The sequence below is a fragment of the Accipiter gentilis genome, unplaced genomic scaffold (assembly GCF_929443795.1).
Source record: "Accipiter gentilis unplaced genomic scaffold, bAccGen1.1, whole genome shotgun sequence".
Taxonomy (NCBI): Eukaryota; Metazoa; Chordata; class Aves; order Accipitriformes; family Accipitridae; genus Astur; species Astur gentilis.
Window position 1 is genome coordinate 1 of NW_026060989.1, and position 19,897 is coordinate 19,897.

A 19,897-nucleotide genomic window follows, 5' to 3' on the forward strand; every position below is an offset into this window, starting at 1 on the left:
AGACGTCTGGAAGGAATCACAGGGGATCCCAGAGGGCACAGGCTCCGCCAAAACAGAAAAAACCTCAACGGTAGCTTCCTAAGAGGAGTCTGGGGCTTCTACCTGACCCCTTAGGTAGGTAAAGCAGAGGACAGAAGACTGTGGGAGATGCCTGGGAGGAGTCTCAGGTGGCTGTCGGAGTTGAGAGATTTCTCTACAGGAGAACAAAAATGTCTCGAGCTACTTACTTGGAGGAGTCTGGGGCAGGTAGCTGGGATCTCCGGTCCTGAACGCAGAGGTCAAAACATTCTGGGATGACGCCTGGGAGGACTCTTGGGTTGATCCCAGAGAAGAGAGCTTCCTGCAAAAGAGAAGAATCATCTAGGGTAGCCTCATTAGACAAGTCTGGGGCTGCTACCTGGGATCTCCGGTCCTTATAAGAAAAGGCCAAAAGACGCTAGGAGACGTCTGGAAGGAATCACAGGGAATCCAGGAGGGCAGAGGTTCCTCCAAAAAAGAAAAAAACCTCAACGGTAGCTTCCTTGGAGGAGTCTGGGGCTTCTACCTGACCCCTTAGGTAGGTAAAGCAGAAGACAGAAGACTGTGGGAGATGCCTGGGAGGAGTCTCAGGTGGCTGTCGGAGTTGAGAGATTTCTCTACAGGAGAACAAAAATGTCTCGAGCTACTTACTTGGAGGAGTCTGGGGCAGGTAGCTGGGATCTCCGGTCTCGAACGCAGAGGTCAAAACGTTCTGGGATGACGCCTGGGAGGAGTCTTGGGTCGATCCCGGAGAAGAGAGCTTCCTGCAAAAGAGAAGAATCATCTAGGGTAGCCTCATTAGACAAATCTGGGGCTGCTACCTGAGATCTCCGGTCCTTATAAGAAAAGGCCAAAAGACGCTAGGAGACGTCTGGAAGGAATCACAGGGGATCCCAGAGGGCACAGGCTCCTCCAAAACAGAAAAAAGCCTCAACAGTAGCTTCCTAAGAGGAGTCTGGGGCTTCTACCTGACCCCTTAGGTAGGTAAAGCAGAGGACAGAAGACTGTGGGAGATGCCTGGGAGGAGTCTCAGGTGGCTGACGGAGTTGAGAGATTTCTCTACAGGAGAACAAAAATGTCTCGAGCTACTTACTTGGAGGAGTCTGGGGCAGGTAGATGGGATCTCCGGTCCCGAACGCAGAGGTCAAAACATTCTGGGATGACGCCTGGGAGGAGTCTTGGGTCGACCCCGGAGAAGAGAACTTCCTGCAAAAGAAAAGAATCATCTAGGGTAGCCTCATTAGACAAGTCTGGGGCTGCTACCTGGGATCTCCGGTCCTTATAAGAAAAGGCCAAAAGACTCTAGGAGACGTCTGGAAGGAATCACAGGGGATCCCGGAGGGCACAGGCTCCTCCAAAAAAGAAAAAACCTCAATGGTAGCTTCCTTGGAGGAGTCTGGGGCTTCTACCTGACCCCTTAGGTAGGTAAAGCAGAGGACAGAAGACTGTGGGAGATGCCTGGGAGGAGTCTCAGGTGCCTGTCGGAGTTGAGGGATTTCTCTACAGGAGAACAAAAATGTCTCGAGCTACTTACTTGGAGGAGTCTGGGGCAGGTAGATGGGATCTCCGGTCCCGAACGCAGAGGTCAAAACGTTCTGGGATGACGCCTGGGAGGAGTCTTGGGTCAATCCTGGAGAAGAGAGCTTCCTGCAAAACAGAAGAATCATCTAGGGTAGCCTCATTAGACAAGTCTGGGGCTGCTACCTGCGATCTCCGGTCCTTATAAGAAAAGCCCAAAAGACTCTAGGAGACGTCTGGAAGGAATCACAGGGGATCCCAGAGGGCACAGGCTCCGCCAAAACAGAAAAAACCTCAACGGTAGCTTCCTAAGAGGAGTCTGGGGCTTCTACCTGACCCCTTAGGTAGGTAAAGCAGAGGACAGAAGAGTGTGGGAGATGCCTGGGAGGAGTCTCAGGTGGCTGTTGGAGTTGAGAGATTTCTCTACAGGAGAACAAAAATGTCTCGAGCTACTTACTTGGAGGAGTCTGGGGCAGGTAGCTGGGATCTCCGGTCCTGAACGCAGAGGTCAAAACATTCTGGGATGACGCCTGGGAGGACTCTTGGGTCGATCCCGGAGAAGAGAGCTTCCTGCAAAAGAGAAGAATCATCTAGGGTAGCCTCATTAGACAAATCTGGGGCTGCTACCTGAGATCTCCGGTCCTTATAAGAAAAGGCCAAAAGACGCTAGGAGACGTCTGGAAGGAATCACAGGGGATCCCAGAGGGCACAGGCTCCTCCAAAACAGAAAAAAGCCTCAACAGTAGCTTCCTAAGAGGAGTCTGGGGCTTCTACCTGACCCCTTAGGTAGGTAAAGCAGAGGACAGAAGACTGTGGGAGATGCCTGGGAGGAGTCTCAGGTGGCTGACGGAGTTGAGAGATTTCTCTACAGGAGAACAAAAATGTCTCGAGCTACTTACTTGGAGGAGTCTGGGGCAGGTAGATGGGATCTCCGGTCCCGAACGCAGAGGTCAAAACATTCTGGGATGACGCCTGGGAGGAGTCTTGGGTCGACCCCGGAGAAGAGAACTTCCTGCAAAAGAAAAGAATCATCTAGGGTAGCCTCATTAGACAAGTCTGGGGCTGCTACCTGGGATCTCCGGTCCTTATAAGAAAAGGCCAAAAGACTCTAGGAGACGTCTGGAAGGAATCACAGGGGATCCCGGAGGGCACAGGCTCCTCCAAAAAAGAAAAAACCTCAATGGTAGCTTCCTTGGAGGAGTCTGGGGCTTCTACCTGACCCCTTAGGTAGGTAAAGCAGAGGACAGAAGACTGTGGGAGATGCCTGGGAGGAGTCTCAGGTGCCTGTCGGAGTTGAGGGATTTCTCTACAGGAGAACAAAAATGTCTCGAGCTACTTACTTGGAGGAGTCTGGGGCAGGTAGATGGGATCTCCGGTCCCGAACGCAGATGTCAAAACGTTCTGGGATGACGCCTGGGAGGAGTCTTGGGTCGATCCCAGAGAAGAGAGCTTCCTGCAAAAGAGAAGAATCATCTAGGGTAGCCTCATTAGACAAGTCTGGGGCTGCTACCTGGGATCTCCGGTCCTTATAAGAAAAGGCCAAAAGACGCTAGGAGACGTCTGGAAGGAATCACAGGGAATCCAGGAGGGCAGAGGCTCCTCGAAAAAAAGAAAAAAACCTCAACGGTAGCTTCCTTGGAGGAGTCTGGGGCTTCTACCTGACCCCTTAGTTAGGTAAAGCAGAGGACAGAAGACTGTGGGAGATGCCTGGGAGGAGTCTCAGGTGGCTGTCGGAGTTGAGAGATTTCTCTACAGGAGAACAAAAATGTCTCGAGCTACTTACCTGGAGGAGTCTGGGGCAGGTAGCTGGGATCTCCGGTCCCGAACGCAGAGGTAAAAATGTTCTGGGATGACGCCTGGGAGGAGTCTTGGGTCGATCCCGGAGAAGAGAGCTTCCTGCAAAAGAGAAGAATCATCTAGGGTAGCCTCATTAGACAAGTCTGGGGCTGCTACCTGCGATCTCCGGTCCTTATAAGAAAAGCCCAAAAGACTCTAGGAGACGTCTGGAAGGAATCACAGGGGATCCCAGAGGGCACAGGCTCCGCCAAAACAGAAAAAACCTCAACGGTAGCTTCCTAAGAGGAGTCTGGGGCTTCTACCTGACCCCTTAGGTAGGTAAAGCAGAGGACAGAAGACTGTGGGAGATGCCTGGGAGGAGTCTCAGGTGGCTGACGGAGTTGAGAGATTTCTCTACAGGAGAACAAAAATGTCTCGAGCTACTTACTTGGAGGAGTCTGGGGCAGGTAGCTGGGATCTCCGGTCCTGAACGCAGAGGTCAAAACATTCTGGGATGACGCCTGGGAGGACTCTTGGGTTGATCCCAGAGAAGAGAGCTTCCTGCAAAAGAGAAGAATCATCTAGGGTAGCCTCATTAGACAAGTCTGGGGCTGCTACCTGGGATCTCCGGTCCTTATAAGAAAAGGCCAAAAGACTCTAGGAGACGTCTGGAAGGAATCACAGGGAATCCAGGAGGGCAGAGGTTCCTCCAAAAAAGAAAAAAACCTCAACGGTAGCTTCCTTGGAGGAGTCTGGGGCTTCTACCTGACCCCTTAGGTAGGTAAAGCAGAAGACAGAAGACTGTGGGAGATGCCTGGGAGGAGTCTCAGGTGGCTGTCGGAGTTGAGAGATTTCTCTACAGGAGAACAAAAATGTGTCGAGCTACTTACTTGGAGGAGTCTGGGGCAGGTAGCTGGGATCTCCGGTCCTGAACGCAGAGGTCAAAACATTCTGGGATGACGCCTGGGAGGACTCTTGGGTTGATCCCAGAGAAGAGAGCTTCCTGCAAAAGAGAAGAATCATCTAGGGTAGCCTCATTAGACAAGTCTGGGGCTGCTACCTGGGATCTCCGGTCCTTATAAGAAAAGGCCAAAAGACTCTAGGAGACGTCTGGAAGGAATCACAGGGGATCCCAGAGGGCACAGGCTCCGCCAAAACAGAAAAAACCTCAACGGTAGCTTCCTAAGAGGAGTCTGGGGCTTCTACCTGACCCCTTAGGTAGGTAAAGCAGAAGACAGAAGACTGTGGGAGATGCCTGGGAGGAGTCTCAGGTGGCTGTCGGAGTTGAGAGATTTCTCTACAGGAGAACAAAAATGTGTCGAGCTACTTACTTGGAGGAGTCTGGGGCAGGTAGCTGGGATCTCCGGTCCTGAACGCAGAGGTCAAAACATTCTGGGATGACGCCTGGGAGGACTCTTGGGTTGATCCCAGAGAAGAGAGCTTCCTGCAAAAGAGAAGAATCATCTAGGGTAGCCTCATTAGACAAGTCTGGGGCTGCTACCTGGGATCTCCGGTCCTTATAAGAAAAGGCCAAAAGACGCTAGGAGACGTCTGGAAGGAATCACAGGGAATCCAGGAGGGCAGAGGTTCCTCCAAAAAAGAAAAAAACCTCAACGGTAGCTTCTTTGGAGGTGTCTGGGGTTTCTACCTGACCCCTTAGGTAGGTAAAGCAGAGGACAGAAGACTGTGGGAGATGCCTGGGAGGAGTCTCAGGTGCCTGTCGGAGTTGAGGGATTTCTCTACAGGAGAACAAAAATGTCTCGAGCTACTTACTTGGAGGAGTCTGGGGCAGGTAGATGGGATCTCCGGTCCCGAACGCAGATGTCAAAACGTTCTGGGATGACGCCTGGGAGGAGTCTTGGGTCGATCCCAGAGAAGAGAGCTTCCTGCAAAAGAGAAGAATCATCTAGGGTAGCCTCATTAGACAAGTCTGGGGCTGCTACCTGGGATCTCCGGTCCTTATAAGAAAAGGCCAAAAGACGCTAGGAGACGTCTGGAAGGAATCACAGGGGATCCCGGAGGGCAGAGGTTCCTCCAAAAAAGAAAAAAACGTCAACGGTAGCTTCCTTGGAGGAGTCTAGGGCTTCTACCTGACCCCTTAGGTAGGTAAAGCAGAGGACAGAAGACTGTGGGAGATGCCTGGGAGGAGTCTCAGGTGGCTGTCGGAGTTGAGAGATTTCTCTACAGGAGAACAAAAATGTCTCGAGCTACTTACTTGGAGGAGTCTGGGGCAGGTAGCTGGGATCTCCGGTCCCGAACGCAGAGGTCAAAACGTTCTGGGATGACGCCTGGGAGGAGTCTTGGGTCAATCCTGGAGAAGAGAGCTTCCTGCAAAACAGAAGAATCATCTAGGGTAGCCTCATTAGACAAGTCTGGGGCTGCTACCTGCGATCTCCGGTCCTTATAAGAAAAGGCCAAAAGACTCTAGGAGACGTCTGGAAGGAATCACAGGGGATCCCAGAGGGCACAGGCTCCGCCAAAACAGAAAAAACGTCAACGGTAGCTTCCTAAGAGGAGTCTGGGGCTTCTACCTGACCCCTTAGGTAGGTAAAGCAGAGGACAGAAGACTGTGGGAGATGCCTGGGAGGAGTCTCAGGTGGCTGTCGGAGTTGAGAGATTTCTCTACAGGAGAACAAAAATGTCTCGAGCTACTTACTTGGAGGAGTCTGGGGCAGGTAGCTGGGATCTCCGGTCCTGAACGCAGAGGTCAAAACATTCTGGGATGACGCCTGGGAGGACTCTTGGGTTGATCCCAGAGAAGAGAGCTTCCTGCAAAAGAGAAGAATCATCTAGGGTAGCCTCATTAGACAAGTCTGGGGCTGCTACCTGGGATCTCCGGTCCTTATAAGAAAAGGCCAAAAGACGCTAGGAGACGTCTGGAAGGAATCACAGGGAATCCAGGAGGGCAGAGGTTCCTCCAAAAAAGAAAAAAACCTCAACGGTAGCTTCCTTGGAGGAGTCTGGGGCTTCTACCTGACCCCTTAGGTAGGTAAAGCAGAAGACAGAAGACTGTGGGAGATGCCTGGGAGGAGTCTCAGGTGGCTGTCGGAGTTGAGAGATTTCTCTACAGGAGAACAAAAATGTCTCGAGCTACTTACTTGGAGGAGTCTGGGGCAGGTAGCTGGGATCTCCGGTATCGAACGCAGAGGTCAAAACGTTCTGGGATGACGCCTGGGAGGAGTCTTGGGTCGATCCCGGAGAAGAGAGCTTCCTGCAAAAGAGAAGAATCATCTAGGGTAGCCTCATTAGACAAATCTGGGGCTGCTACCTGAGATCTCCGGTCCTTATAAGAAAAGGCCAAAAGACGCTAGGAGACGTCTGGAAGGAATCACAGGGGATCCCAGAGGGCACAGGCTCCTCCAAAACAGAAAAAAGCCTCAACAGTAGCTTCCTAAGAGGAGTCTGGGGCTTCTACCTGACCCCTTAGGTAGGTAAAGCAGAGGACAGAAGACTGTGGGAGATGCCTGGGAGGAGTCTCAGGTGGCTGACGGAGTTGAGAGATTTCTCTACAGGAGAACAAAAATGTCTCGAGCTACTTACTTGGAGGAGTCTGGGGCAGGTAGATGGGATCTCCGGTCCCGAACGCAGAGGTCAAAACATTCTGGGATGACGCCTGGGAGGAGTCTTGGGTCGACCCCGGAGAAGAGAACTTCCTGCAAAAGAAAAGAATCATCTAGGGTAGCCTCATTAGACAAGTCTGGGGCTGCTACCTGGGATCTCCGGTCCTTATAAGAAAAGGCCAAAAGACTCTAGGAGACGTCTGGAAGGAATCACAGGGGATCCCGGAGGGCACAGGCTCCTCCAAAAAAGAAAAAACCTCAATGGTAGCTTCCTTGGAGGAGTCTGGGGCTTCTACCTGACCCCTTAGGTAGGTAAAGCAGAGGACAGAAGACTGTGGGAGATGCCTGGGAGGAGTCTCAGGTGCCTGTCGGAGTTGAGGGATTTCTCTACAGGAGAACAAAAATGTCTCGAGCTACTTACTTGGAGGAGTCTGGGGCAGGTAGATGGGATCTCCGGTCCCGAACGCAGAGGTCAAAACGTTCTGGGATGACGCCTGGGAGGAGTCTTGGGTCAATCCTGGAGAAGAGAGCTTCCTGCAAAACAGAAGAATCATCTAGGGTAGCCTCATTAGACAAGTCTGGGGCTGCTACCTGCGATCTCCGGTCCTTATAAGAAAAGCCCAAAAGACTCTAGGAGACGTCTGGAAGGAATCACAGGGGATCCCAGAGGGCACAGGCTCCGCCAAAACAGAAAAAACCTCAACGGTAGCTTCCTAAGAGGAGTCTGGGGCTTCTACCTGACCCCTTAGGTAGGTAAAGCAGAGGACAGAAGACTGTGGGAGATGCCTGGGAGGAGTCTCAGGTGGCTGTTGGAGTTGAGAGATTTCTCTACAGGAGAACAAAAATGTCTCGAGCTACTTACTTGGAGGAGTCTGGGGCAGGTAGCTGGGATCTCCGGTCCTGAATGCAGAGGTCAAAACATTCTGGGATGACGCCTGGGAGGACTCTTGGGTTGATCCCAGAGAAGAGAGCTTCCTGCAAAAGAGAAGAATCATCTAGGGTAGCCTCATTAGACAAGTCTGGGGCTGCTACCTGGGATCTCCGGTCCTTATAAGAAAAGGCCAAAAGACGCTAGGAGACGTCTGGAAGGAATCACAGGGAATCCAGGAGGGCAGAGGTTCCTCCAAAAAAGAAAAAAACCTCAACGGTTGCTTCCTTGGAGGAGTCTGGGGCTTCTACCTGACCCCTTAGGTAGGTAAAGCAGAAGACAGAAGACTGTGGGAGATGCCTGGGAGGAGTCTCAGGTGGCTGTCGGAGTTGAGAGATTTCTCTACAGGAGAACAAAAATGTCTCGAGCTACTTACTTGGAGGAGTCTGGGGCAGGTAGCTGGGATCTCCGGTCTCGAACGCAGAGGTCAAAACGTTCTGGGATGACGCCTGGGAGGAGTCTTGGGTCGATCCCGGAGAAGAGAGCTTCCTGCAAAAGAGAAGAATCATCTAGGGTAGCCTCATTAGACAAATCTGGGGCTGCTACCTGAGATCTCCGGTCCTTATAAGAAAAGGCCAAAAGACGCTAGGAGACGTCTGGAAGGAATCACAGGGGATCCCAGAGGGCACAGGCTCCTCCAAAACAGAAAAAAGCCTCAACAGTAGCTTCCTAAGAGGAGTCTGGGGCTTCTACCTGACCCCTTAGGTAGGTAAAGCAGAGGACAGAAGACTGTGGGAGATGCCTGGGAGGAGTCTCAGGTGGCTGACGGAGTTGAGAGATTTCTCTACAGGAGAACAAAAATGTCTCGAGCTACTTACTTGGAGGAGTCTGGGGCAGGTAGATGGGATCTCCGGTCCCGAACGCAGAGGTCAAAACATTCTGGGATGACGCCTGGGAGGAGTCTTGGGTCGACCCCGGAGAAGAGAACTTCCTGCAAAAGAAAAGAATCATCTAGGGTAGCCTCATTAGACAAGTCTGGGGCTGCTACCTGGGATCTCCGGTCCTTATAAGAAAAGGCCAAAAGACTCTAGGAGACGTCTGGAAGGAATCACAGGGGATCCCGGAGGGCACAGGCTCCTCCAAAAAAGAAAAAACCTCAATGGTAGCTTCCTTGGAGGAGTCTGGGGCTTCTACCTGACCCCTTAGGTAGGTAAAGCAGAGGACAGAAGACTGTGGGAGATGCCTGGGAGGAGTCTCAGGTGCCTGTCGGAGTTGAGGGATTTCTCTACAGGAGAACAAAAATGTCTCGAGCTACTTACTTGGAGGAGTCTGGGGCAGGTAGATGGGATCTCCGGTCCCGAACGCAGATGTCAAAACGTTCTGGGATGACGCCTGGGAGGAGTCTTGGGTCGATCCCAGAGAAGAGAGCTTCCTGCAAAAGAGAAGAATCATCTAGGGTAGCCTCATTAGACAAGTCTGGGGCTGCTACCTGGGATCTCCGGTCCTTATAAGAAAAGGCCAAAAGACGCTAGGAGACGTCTGGAAGGAATCACAGGGAATCCAGGAGGGCAGAGGCTCCTCGAAAAAAAGAAAAAAACCTCAACGGTAGCTTCCTTGGAGGAGTCTGGGGCTTCTACCTGACCCCTTAGGTAGGTAAAGCAGAGGACAGAAGACTGTGGGAGATGCCTGGGAGGAGTCTCAGGTGGCTGTCGGAGTTGAGAGATTTCTCTACAGGAGAACAAAAATGTCTCGAGCTACTTACCTGGAGGAGTCTGGGGCAGGTAGCTGGGATCTCCGGTCCCGAACGCAGAGGTAAAAATGTTCTGGGATGACGCCTGGGAGGAGTCTTGGGTCGATCCCGGAGAAGAGAGCTTCCTGCAAAAGAGAAGAATCATCTAGGGTAGCCTCATTAGACAAGTCTGGGGCTGCTACCTGCGATCTCCGGTCCTTATAAGAAAAGCCCAAAAGACTCTAGGAGACGTCTGGAAGGAATCACAGGGGATCCCAGAGGGCACAGGCTCCGCCAAAACAGAAAAAACCTCAACGGTAGCTTCCTAAGAGGAGTCTGGGGCTTCTACCTGACCCCTTAGGTAGGTAAAGCAGAGGACAGAAGACTGTGGGAGATGCCTGGGAGGAGTCTCAGGTGGCTGACGGAGTTGAGAGATTTCTCTACAGGAGAACAAAAATGTCTCGAGCTACTTACTTGGAGGAGTCTGGGGCAGGTAGCTGGGATCTCCGGTCCTGAACGCAGAGGTCAAAACATTCTGGGATGACGCCTGGGAGGACTCTTGGGTTGATCCCAGAGAAGAGAGCTTCCTGCAAAAGAGAAGAATCATCTAGGGTAGCCTCATTAGACAAGTCTGGGGCTGCTACCTGGGATCTCCGGTCCTTATAAGAAAAGGCCAAAAGACTCTAGGAGACGTCTGGAAGGAATCACAGGGAATCCAGGAGGGCAGAGGTTCCTCCAAAAAAGAAAAAAACCTCAACGGTAGCTTCCTTGGAGGAGTCTGGGGCTTCTACCTGACCCCTTAGGTAGGTAAAGCAGAAGACAGAAGACTGTGGGAGATGCCTGGGAGGAGTCTCAGGTGGCTGTCGGAGTTGAGAGATTTCTCTACAGGAGAACAAAAATGTGTCGAGCTACTTACTTGGAGGAGTCTGGGGCAGGTAGCTGGGATCTCCGGTCCTGAACGCAGAGGTCAAAACATTCTGGGATGACGCCTGGGAGGACTCTTGGGTTGATCCCAGAGAAGAGAGCTTCCTGCAAAAGAGAAGAATCATCTAGGGTAGCCTCATTAGACAAGTCTGGGGCTGCTACCTGGGATCTCCGGTCCTTATAAGAAAAGGCCAAAAGACGCTAGGAGACGTCTGGAAGGAATCACAGGGAATCCAGGAGGGCAGAGGTTCCTCCAAAAAAGAAAAAAACCTCAACGGTAGCTTCCTTGGAGGAGTCTGGGGCTTCTACCTGACCCCTTAGGTAGGTAAAGCAGAAGACAGAAGACTGTGGGAGATGCCTGGGAGGAGTCTCAGGTGGCTGTCGGAGTTGAGAGATTTCTCTACAGGAGAACAAAAATGTCTTGAGCTACTTACTTGGAGGAGTCTGGGGCAGGTAGCTGGGATCTCCGGTCCTGAACGCAGAGGTCAAAACATTCTGGGATGACGCCTGGGAGGACTCTTGGGTTGATCCCAGAGAAGAGAGCTTCCTGCAAAAGAGAAGAATCATCTAGGGTAGCCTCATTAGACAAGTCTGGGGCTGCTACCTGGGATCTCCAGTCCTTATAAGAAAAGGCCAAAAGATGCTAGGAGACGTCTGGAAGGAATCACAGGGAATCCAGGAGGGCAGAGGTTCCTCCAAAAAAGAAAAAAACCTCAACGGTAGCTTCCTTGGAGGAGTCTGGGGCTTCTACCTGACCCCTTAGGTAGGTAAAGCAGAAGACAGAAGACTGTGGGAGATGCCTGGGAGGAGTCTCAGGTGGCTGACGGAGTTGAGAGATTTCTCTACAGGAGAACAAAAATGTCTCGAGCTACTTACTTGGAGGAGTCTGGGGCAGGTAGATGGGATCTCCGGTCCCGAACGCAGAGGTCAAAACATTCTGGGATGACGCCTGGGAGGAGTCTTGGGTCGATCCCGGAGAAGAGAACTTCCTGCAAAACAGAAGAATCATCTAGGGTAGCCTCATTAGACAAGTCTGGGGCTGCTACCTGCGATCTCGGGTCCTTATAAGAAAAGGCCAAAAGACTCTAGGAGACGTCTGGAAGGAATCACAGGGGATCCCGGAGGGCACAGGCTCCTTCAAAAAAGAAAAAACCTCAATGGTAGCTTCCTTGGAGGAGTCTGGGGCTTCTACCTGACCCCTTAGGTAGGTAAAGCAGAGGACAGAAGACTGTGGGAGATGCCTGGGAGGAGTCTCAGGTGGCTGACGGAGTTGAGAGATTTCTCTACAGGAGAACAAAAATGTCTCGAGCTACTTACTTGGAGGAGTCTGGGGCAGGTAGCTGGGATCTCCGGTCCCGAACGCAGAGGTCAAAATGTTCTGGGATGACGCCTGGGAGGAGTCTTGGGTTGATTCCGGAGAAGAGAGCTTCCTGCAAAAGAGAAGAATCATCTAGGGTAGCCTCATTAAACAAGTCTGGGGCTGCTACCTGCGATCTCGGGTCCTTATAAGAAAAGGCCAAAAGACTCTAGGAGACGTCTGGAAGGAATCAAAGGGGATCCCGGAGGGCAGTGTTTCCTCCAAAAAAGAAAAAAGCCTCAACGGTAGCTTCCTTGGAGGAGTCTGGGGTTTCTACCTGACCCCTTAGGTAGGTAAAGCAGAGGACAGAAGACTGTGGGAGATGCCTGGGAGGAGTCTCAGGTGCCTGTCGGAGTTGAGGGATTTCTCTACAGGAGAACAAAAATGTCTCGAGCTACTTACTTGGAGGAGTCTGGGGCAGGTAGCTGGGATCTCCGGTCCCGAATGCAGATGTCAAAACGTTCTGGGATGACGCCTGGGAGGAGTCTTGGGTCGATCCCAGAGAAGAGAGCTTCCTGCAAAAGAGAAGAATCATATAGGGTAGCCTCATTAGACAAGTCTGGGGCTGCTACCTGGGATCTCCGGTCCTTATAAGAAAAGGCCAAAAGACGCTAGGAGACGTCTGGAAGGAATCACAGGGAATCCCGGAGGTCAGAGGCTCCTCGAAAAAAAGAAAAAAACCTCAACGGTAGCTTCCTTGGAGGAGTCTGGGGCTTCTACCTGACCCCTTCGGTAGGTAAAGCAGAGGACAGAAGACTGTGGGAGATGCCTGGGAGGAGTCTCAGGTGGCTGTCGGAGTTGAGAGATTTCTCTACAGGAGAACAAAAATGTCTCGAGCTACTTACCTGGAGGAGTCCGGGGCAGGTAGCTGGGATCTCCGGTCCCGAACGCAGAGGTCAAAATGTTCTGGGATGACGCCTGGGAGGAGTCTTGGGTCGATCCCGGAGAAGAGAGCTTCCTGCAAAAGAGAAGAATCATCTAGGGTAGCCTCATTAGACAAGTCTGGGGCTGCTACCTGGGATCTCCGGTCCTTATAAGAAAAGGCCAAAAGACGCTAGGAGACGTCTGGAAGGAATCACAGGGAATCCAGGAGGGCAGAGGTTCCTCCAAAAAAGAAAAAAACCTCAACGGTAGCTTCCTTGGAGGAGTCTGGGGCTTCTACCTGACCCCTTAGGTAGGTAAAGCAGAAGACAGAAGACTGTGGGAGATGCCTGGGAGGAGTCTCAGGTGGCTGTCGGAGTTGAGAGATTTCTCTACAGGAGAACAAAAATGTCTTGAGCTACTTACTTGGAGGAGTCTGGGGCAGGTAGCTGGGATCTCCGGTCCTGAACGCAGAGGTCAAAACATTCTGGGATGACGCCTGGGAGGACTCTTGGGTTGATCCCAGAGAAGAGAGCTTCCTGCAAAAGAGAAGAATCATCTAGGGTAGCCTCATTAGACAAGTCTGGGGCTGCTACCTGGGATCTCCAGTCCTTATAAGAAAAGGCCAAAAGACGCTAGGAGACGTCTGGAAGGAATCACAGGGAATCCAGGAGGGCAGAGGTTCCTCCAAAAAAGAAAAAAACCTCAACGGTAGCTTCCTTGGAGGAGTCTGGGGCTTCTACCTGACCCCTTAGGTAGGTAAAGCAGAAGACAGAAGACTGTGGGAGATGCCTGGGAGGAGTCTCAGGTGGCTGACGGAGTTGAGAGATTTCTCTACAGGAGAACAAAAATGTCTCGAGCTACTTACTTGGAGGAGTCTGGGGCAGGTAGCTGGGATCTCCGGTCCTGAACGCAGAGGTCAAAACATTCTGGGATGACGCCTGGGAGGACTCTTGGGTTGATCCCAGAGAAGAGAGCTTCCTGCAAAAGAGAAGAATCATCTAGGGTAGCCTCATTAGACAAGTCTGGGGCTGCTACCTGGGATCTCCGGTCCTTATAAGAAAAGCCCAAAAGACGCTAGGAGACGTCTGGAAGGAATCACAGGGAATCCAGGAGGGCAGAGGTTCCTCCAAAAAAGAAAAAAACCTCAACGGTAGCTTCCTTGGAGGAGTCTGGGGCTTCTACCTGACCCCTTAGGTAGGTAAAGCAGAAGACAGAAGACTGTGGGAGATGCCTGGGAGGAGTCTCAGGTGGCTGTCGGAGTTGAGAGATTTCTCTACAGGAGAACAAAAATGTCTCGAGCTACTTACTTGGAGGAGTCTGGGGCAGGTAGATGGGATCTCCGGTCCCGAACGCAGAGGTCAAAATGTTCTGGGATGACGCCTGGGAGGAGTCTTGGGTTGATTCCGGAGAAGAGAGCTTCCTGCAAAAGAGAAGAATCATCTAGGGTAGCCTCATTAAACAAGTCTGGGGCTGCTACCTGCGATCTCGGGTCCTTATAAGAAAAGGCCAAAAGACTCTAGGAGACGTCTGGAAGGAATCAAAGGGGATCCCGGAGGGCAGTGTTTCCTCCAAAAAAGAAAAAAGCCTCAACGGTAGCTTCCTTGGAGGAGTCTGGGGTTTCTACCTGACCCCTTAGGTAGGTAAAGCAGAGGACAGAAGACTGTGGGAGATGCCTGGGAGGAGTCTCAGGTGCCTGTCGGAGTTGAGGGATTTCTCTACAGGAGAACAAAAATGTCTCGAGCTACTTACTTGGAGGAGTCTGGGGCAGGTAGATGGGATCTCCGGTCCCGAACGCAGATGTCAAAACGTTCTGGGATGACGCCTGGGAGGAGTCTTGGGTCGATCCCAGAGAAGAGAGCTTCCTGCAAAAGAGAAGAATCATCTAGGGTAGCCTCATTAGACAAGTCTGGGGCTGCTACCTGGGATCTCCGGTCCTTATAAGAAAAGGCCAAAAGACGCTAGGAGACGTCTGGAAGGAATCACAGGGAATCCCGGAGGTCAGAGGCTCCTCGAAAAAAAGAAAAAAACCTCAACGGTAGCTTCCTTGGAGGAGTCTGGGGCTTCTACCTGACCCCTTAGGTAGGTAAAGCAGAGGACAGAAGACTGTGGGAGATGCCTGGGAGGAGTCTCAGGTGGCTGTCGGAGTTGAGAGATTTCTCTACAGGAGAACAAAAATGTCTCGAGCTACTTACCTGGAGGAGTCTGGGGCAGGTAGCTGGGATCTCCGGTCCCGAACGCAGAGGTCAAAACATTCTGGGATGACGCCTGGGAGGAGTCTTGGGTCGATCCCGGAGAAGAGAGCTTCCTGCAAAAGAGAAGAATCATCTAGGGTAGCCTCATTAGACAAGTCTGGGGCTGCTACCTGCGATCTCCGGTCCTTATAAGAAAAGCCCAAAAGACTCTAGGAGACGTCTGGAAGGAATCACAGGGGATCCCAGAGGGCACAGGCTCCGCCAAAACAGAAAAAACCTCAACGGTAGCTTCCTAAGAGGAGTCTGGGGCTTCTACCTGACCCCTTAGGTAGGTAAAGCAGAGGACAGAAGACTGTGGGAGATGCCTGGGAGGAGTCTCAGGTGGCTGTCGGAGTTGAGAGATTTCTCTACAGGAGAACAAAAATGTGTCGAGCTACTTACTTGGAGGAGTCTGGGGCAGGTAGCTGGGATCTCCGGTCCTGAACGCAGAGGTCAAAACATTCTGGGATGACGCCTGGGAGGACTCTTGGGTTGATCCCAGAGAAGAGAGCTTCCTGCAAAAGAGAAGAATCATCTAGGGTAGCCTCATTAGACAAGTCTGGGGCTGCTACCTGGGATCTCCGGTCCTTATAAGAAAAGGCCAAAAGACTCTAGGAGACGTCTGGAAGGAATCACAGGGAATCCAGGAGGGCAGAGGTTCCTCCAAAAAAGAAAAAAACCTCAACGGTAGCTTCCTTGGAGGAGTCTGGGGCTTCTACCTGACCCCTTAGGTAGGTAAAGCAGAAGACAGAAGACTGTGGGAGATGCCTGGGAGGAGTCTCAGGTGGCTGTCGGAGTTGAGAGATTTCTCTACAGGAGAACAAAAATGTCTCGAGCTACTTACTTGGAGGAGTCTGGGGCAGGTAGATGGGATCTCCGGTCCCGAACGCAGAGGTCAAAATGTTCTGGGATGACGCCTGGGAGGAGTCTTGGGTTGATTCCGGAGAAGAGAGCTTCCTGCAAAAGAGAAGAATCATCTAGGGTAGCCTCATTAAACAAGTCTGGGGCTGCTACCTGCGATCTCGGGTCCTTATAAGAAAAGGCCAAAAGACTCTAGGAGACGTCTGGAAGGAATCAAAGGGGATCCCGGAGGGCAGTGTTTCCTCCAAAAAAGAAAAAAGCCTCAACGGTAGCTTCCTTGGAGGAGTCTGGGGCTTCTACCTGACCCCTTAGGTAGGTAAAGCAGAAGACAGAAGACTGTGGGAGATGCCTGGGAGGAGTCTCAGGTGGCTGACGGAGTTGAGAGATTTCTCTACAGGAGAACAAAAATGTCTCGAGCTACTTACTTGGAGGAGTCTGGGGCAGGTAGATGGGATCTCCGGTCCCGAACGCAGAGGTCAAAATGTTCTGGGATGACGCCTGGGAGGAGTCTTGGGTCGATCCCGGAGAAGAGAACTTCCTGCAAAAGAAAAGAATCATCTAGGGTAGCCTCATTAGACAAGTCTGGGGCTGCTACCTGCGATCTCGGGTCCTTATAAGAAAAGGCCAAAAGACTCTAGGAGACGTCTGGAAGGAATCACAGGGGATCCCGGAGGGCACAGGCTCCTTCAAAAAAGAAAAAACCTCAATGGTAGCTTCCTTGGAGGAGTCTGGGGCTTCTACCTGACCCCTTAGGTAGGTAAAGCAGAGGACAGAAGACTGTGGGAGATGCCTGGGAGGAGTCTCAGGTGGCTGTCGGAGTTGAGAGATTTCTCTACAGGAGAACAAAAATGTCTCGAGCTACTTACTTGGAGGAGTCTGGGGCAGGTAGCTGGGATCTCCGGTCCCGAACGCAGAGGTCAAAATGTTCTGGGATGAAGCCTGGGAGGAGTCTTGGGTTGATTCCGGAGAAGAGAGCTTCCTGCAAAAGAGAAGAATCATCTAGGGTAGCCTCATTAAACAAGTCTGGGGCTGCTACCTGCGATCTCGGGTCCTTATAGGAAAAGGCCAAAAGACTCTAGGAGACGTCTGGAAGGAATCAAAGGGGATCCCGGAGGGCAGTGTTTCCTCCAAAAAAGAAAAAAGCCTCAACGGTAGCTTCCTTGGAGGAGTCTGGGGTTTCTACCTGACCCCTTAGGTAGGTAAAGCAGAGGACAGAAGACTGTGGGAGATGCCTGGGAGGAGTCTCAGGTGCCTGTCGGAGTTGAGGGATTTCTCTACAGGAGAACAAAAATGTCTCGAGCTACTTACTTGGAGGAGTCTGGGGCAGGTAGCTGGGATCTCCGGTCCCGAATGCAGATGTCAAAACGTTCTGGGATGACGCCTGGGAGGAGTCTTGGGTCGATCCCAGAGAAGAGAGCTTCCTGCAAAAGAGAAGAATCATATAGGGTAGCCTCATTAGACAAGTCTGGGGCTGCTACCTGGGATCTCCGGTCCTTATAAGAAAAGGCCAAAAGACGCTAGGAGACGTCTGGAAGGAATCACAGGGAATCCCGGAGGTCAGAGGCTCCTCGAAAAAAAGAAAAAAACCTCAACGGTAGCTTCCTTGGAGGAGTCTGGGGCTTCTACCTGACCCCTTCGGTAGGTAAAGCAGAGGACAGAAGACTGTGGGAGATGCCTGGGAGGAGTCTCAGGTGGCTGTCGGAGTTGAGAGATTTCTCTACAGGAGAACAAAAATGTCTCGAGCTACTTACCTGGAGGAGTCCGGGGCAGGTAGCTGGGATCTCCGGTCCCGAACGCAGAGGTCAAAATGTTCTGGGATGACGCCTGGGAGGAGTCTTGGGTCGATCCCGGAGAAGAGAGCTTCCTGCAAAAGAGAAGAATCATCTAGGGTAGCCTCATTAGACAAGTCTGGGGCTGCTACCTGGGATCTCCGGTCCTTATAAGAAAAGGCCAAAAGACTCTAGGAGACGTCTGGAAGGAATCACAGGGAATCCAGGAGGGCAGAGGTTCCTCCAAAAAAGAAAAAAACCTCAACGGTAGCTTCCTTGGAGGAGTCTGGGGCTTCTACCTGACCCCTTAGGTAGGTAAAGCAGAAGACAGAAGACTGTGGGAGATGCCTGGGAGGAGTCTCAGGTGGCTGTCGGAGTTGAGAGATTTCTCTACAGGAGAACAAAAATGTCTCGAGCTACTTACTTGGAGGAGTCTGGGGCAGGTAGATGGGATCTCCGGTCCCGAACGCAGAGGTCAAAATGTTCTGGGATGACGCCTGGGAGGAGTCTTGGGTTGATTCCGGAGAAGAGAGCTTCCTGCAAAAGAGAAGAATCATCTAGGGTAGCCTCATTAAACAAGTCTGGGGCTGCTACCTGCGATCTCGGGTCCTTATAAGAAAAGGCCAAAAGACTCTAGGAGACGTCTGGAAGGAATCACAGGGGATCCCGGAGGGCAGTGTTTCCTCCAAAAAAGAAAAAAGCCTCAACGGTAGCTTCCTTGGAGGAGTCTGGGGCTTCTACCTGACCCCTTAGGTAGGTAAAGCAGAAGACAGAAGACTGTGGGAGATGCCTGGGAGGAGTCTCAGGTGGCTGACGGAGTTGAGAGATTTCTCTACAGGAGAACAAAAATGTCTCGAGCTACTTACTTGGAGGAGTCTGGGGCAGGTAGATGGGATCTCCGGTCCCGAACGCAGAGGTCAAAACATTCTGGGATGACGCCTGGGAGGAGTCTTGGGTCGATCCCGGAGAAGAGAACTTCCTGCAAAAGAAAAGAATCATCTAGGGTAGCCTCATTAGACAAGTCTGGGGCTGCTACCTGCGATCTCGGGTCCTTATAAGAAAAGGCCAAAAGACTCTAGGAGACGTCTGGAAGGAATCACAGGGGATCCCGGAGGGCACAGGCTCCTTCAAAAAAGAAAAAACCTCAATGGTAGCTTCCTTGGAGGAGTCTGGGGCTTCTACCTGACCCCTTAGGTAGGTAAAGCAGAGGACAGAAGACTGTGGGAGATGCCTGGGAGGAGTCTCAGGTGGCTGTCGGAGTTGAGAGATTTCTCTACAGGAGAACAAAAATGTCTCGAGCTACTTACTTGGAGGAGTCTGGGGCAGGTAGCTGGGATCTCCGGTCCCGAACGCAGAGGTCAAAATGTTCTGGGATGAAGCCTGGGAGGAGTCTTGGGTTGATTCCGGAGAAGAGAGCTTCCTGCAAAAGAGAAGAATCATCTAGGGTAGCCTCATTAAACAAGTCTGGGGCTGCTACCTGCGATCTCGGGTCCTTATAAGAAAAGGCCAAAAGACTCTAGGAGACGTCTGGAAGGAATCAAAGGGGATCCCGGAGGGCAGTGTTTCCTCCAAAAAAGAAAAAAGCCTCAACGGTAGCTTCCTTGGAGGAGTCTGGGGTTTCTACCTGACCCCTTAGGTAGGTAAAGCAGAGGACAGAAGACTGTGGGAGATGCCTGGGAGGAGTCTCAGGTGCCTGTCGGAGTTGAGGGATTTCTCTACAGGAGAACAAAAATGTCTCGAGCTACTTACTTGGAGGAGTCTGGGGCAGGTAGCTGGGATCTCCGGTCCCGAATGCAGATGTCAAAACGTTCTGGGATGACGCCTGGGAGGAGTCTTGGGTCGATCCCAGAGAAGAGAGCTTCCTGCAAAAGAGAAGAATCATATAGGGTAGCCTCATTAGACAAGTCTGGGGCTGCTACCTGGGATCTCCGGTCCTTATAAGAAAAGGCCAAAAGACGCTAGGAGACGTCTGGAAGGAATCACAGGGAATCCCGGAGGTCAGAGGCTCCTCGAAAAAAAGAAAAAAACCTCAACGGTAGCTTCCTTGGAGGAGTCTGGGGCTTCTACCTGACCCCTTCGGTAGGTAAAGCAGAGGACAGAAGACTGTGGGAGATGCCTGGGAGGAGTCTCAGGTGGCTGTCGGAGTTGAGAGATTTCTCTACAGGAGAACAAAAATGTCTCGAGCTACTTACCTGGAGGAGTCCGGGGCAGGTAGCTGGGATCTCCGGTCCCGAACGCAGAGGTCAAAATGTTCTGGGATGACGCCTGGGAGGAGTCTTGGGTCGATCCCGGAGAAGAGAGCTTCCTGCAAAAGAGAAGAATCATCTAGGGTAGCCTCATTAGACAAGTCTGGGGCTGCTACCTGGGATCTCCGGTCCTTATAAGAAAAGGCCAAAAGACGCTAGGAGACGTCTGGAAGGAA

General features: G+C 51.9%; 1 protein-coding gene across 27 annotated transcripts in view; it reads right to left on the reverse strand.

Annotated features, from left to right (window-relative positions):
* Positions 1-1,199: 1,199 nt before the first annotated feature.
* LOC126037256 (uncharacterized protein DKFZp434B061-like) overlaps positions 1,200-19,897 on the reverse strand; it is a 306,771-nt gene continuing 288,073 nt past the window's right edge. For 16 of the 27 annotated variants that reach the window (XM_049797570.1, XM_049797571.1, XM_049797573.1 and 13 more), the window contains 6 exons: positions 14,807-14,919; positions 9,503-9,615; positions 9,060-9,172; positions 8,619-8,731; positions 8,177-8,289; positions 6,941-6,965 (listed from right to left, as the gene is read on the reverse strand). In XM_049797570.1, the coding sequence (XP_049653527.1) occupies positions 8,228-8,289; positions 8,619-8,731; positions 9,060-9,172; positions 9,503-9,615; positions 14,807-14,919 (514 nt within the window). In that variant the 3' untranslated portion in view covers positions 6,941-6,965; positions 8,177-8,227. Of the gene's footprint in view, positions 1,225-2,523; positions 2,549-6,940; positions 6,966-8,176; positions 8,290-8,618; positions 8,732-9,059; positions 9,173-9,502; positions 9,616-11,269; positions 11,383-11,715; positions 11,824-12,595; positions 12,709-14,806; positions 14,920-17,014; positions 17,128-17,457; positions 17,571-18,341; positions 18,455-19,224; positions 19,338-19,897 lie in introns of those variants that run through there. The other 11 variants (XM_049797559.1, XM_049797554.1, XM_049797558.1 and 8 more) reach the window with 11 other exon arrangements.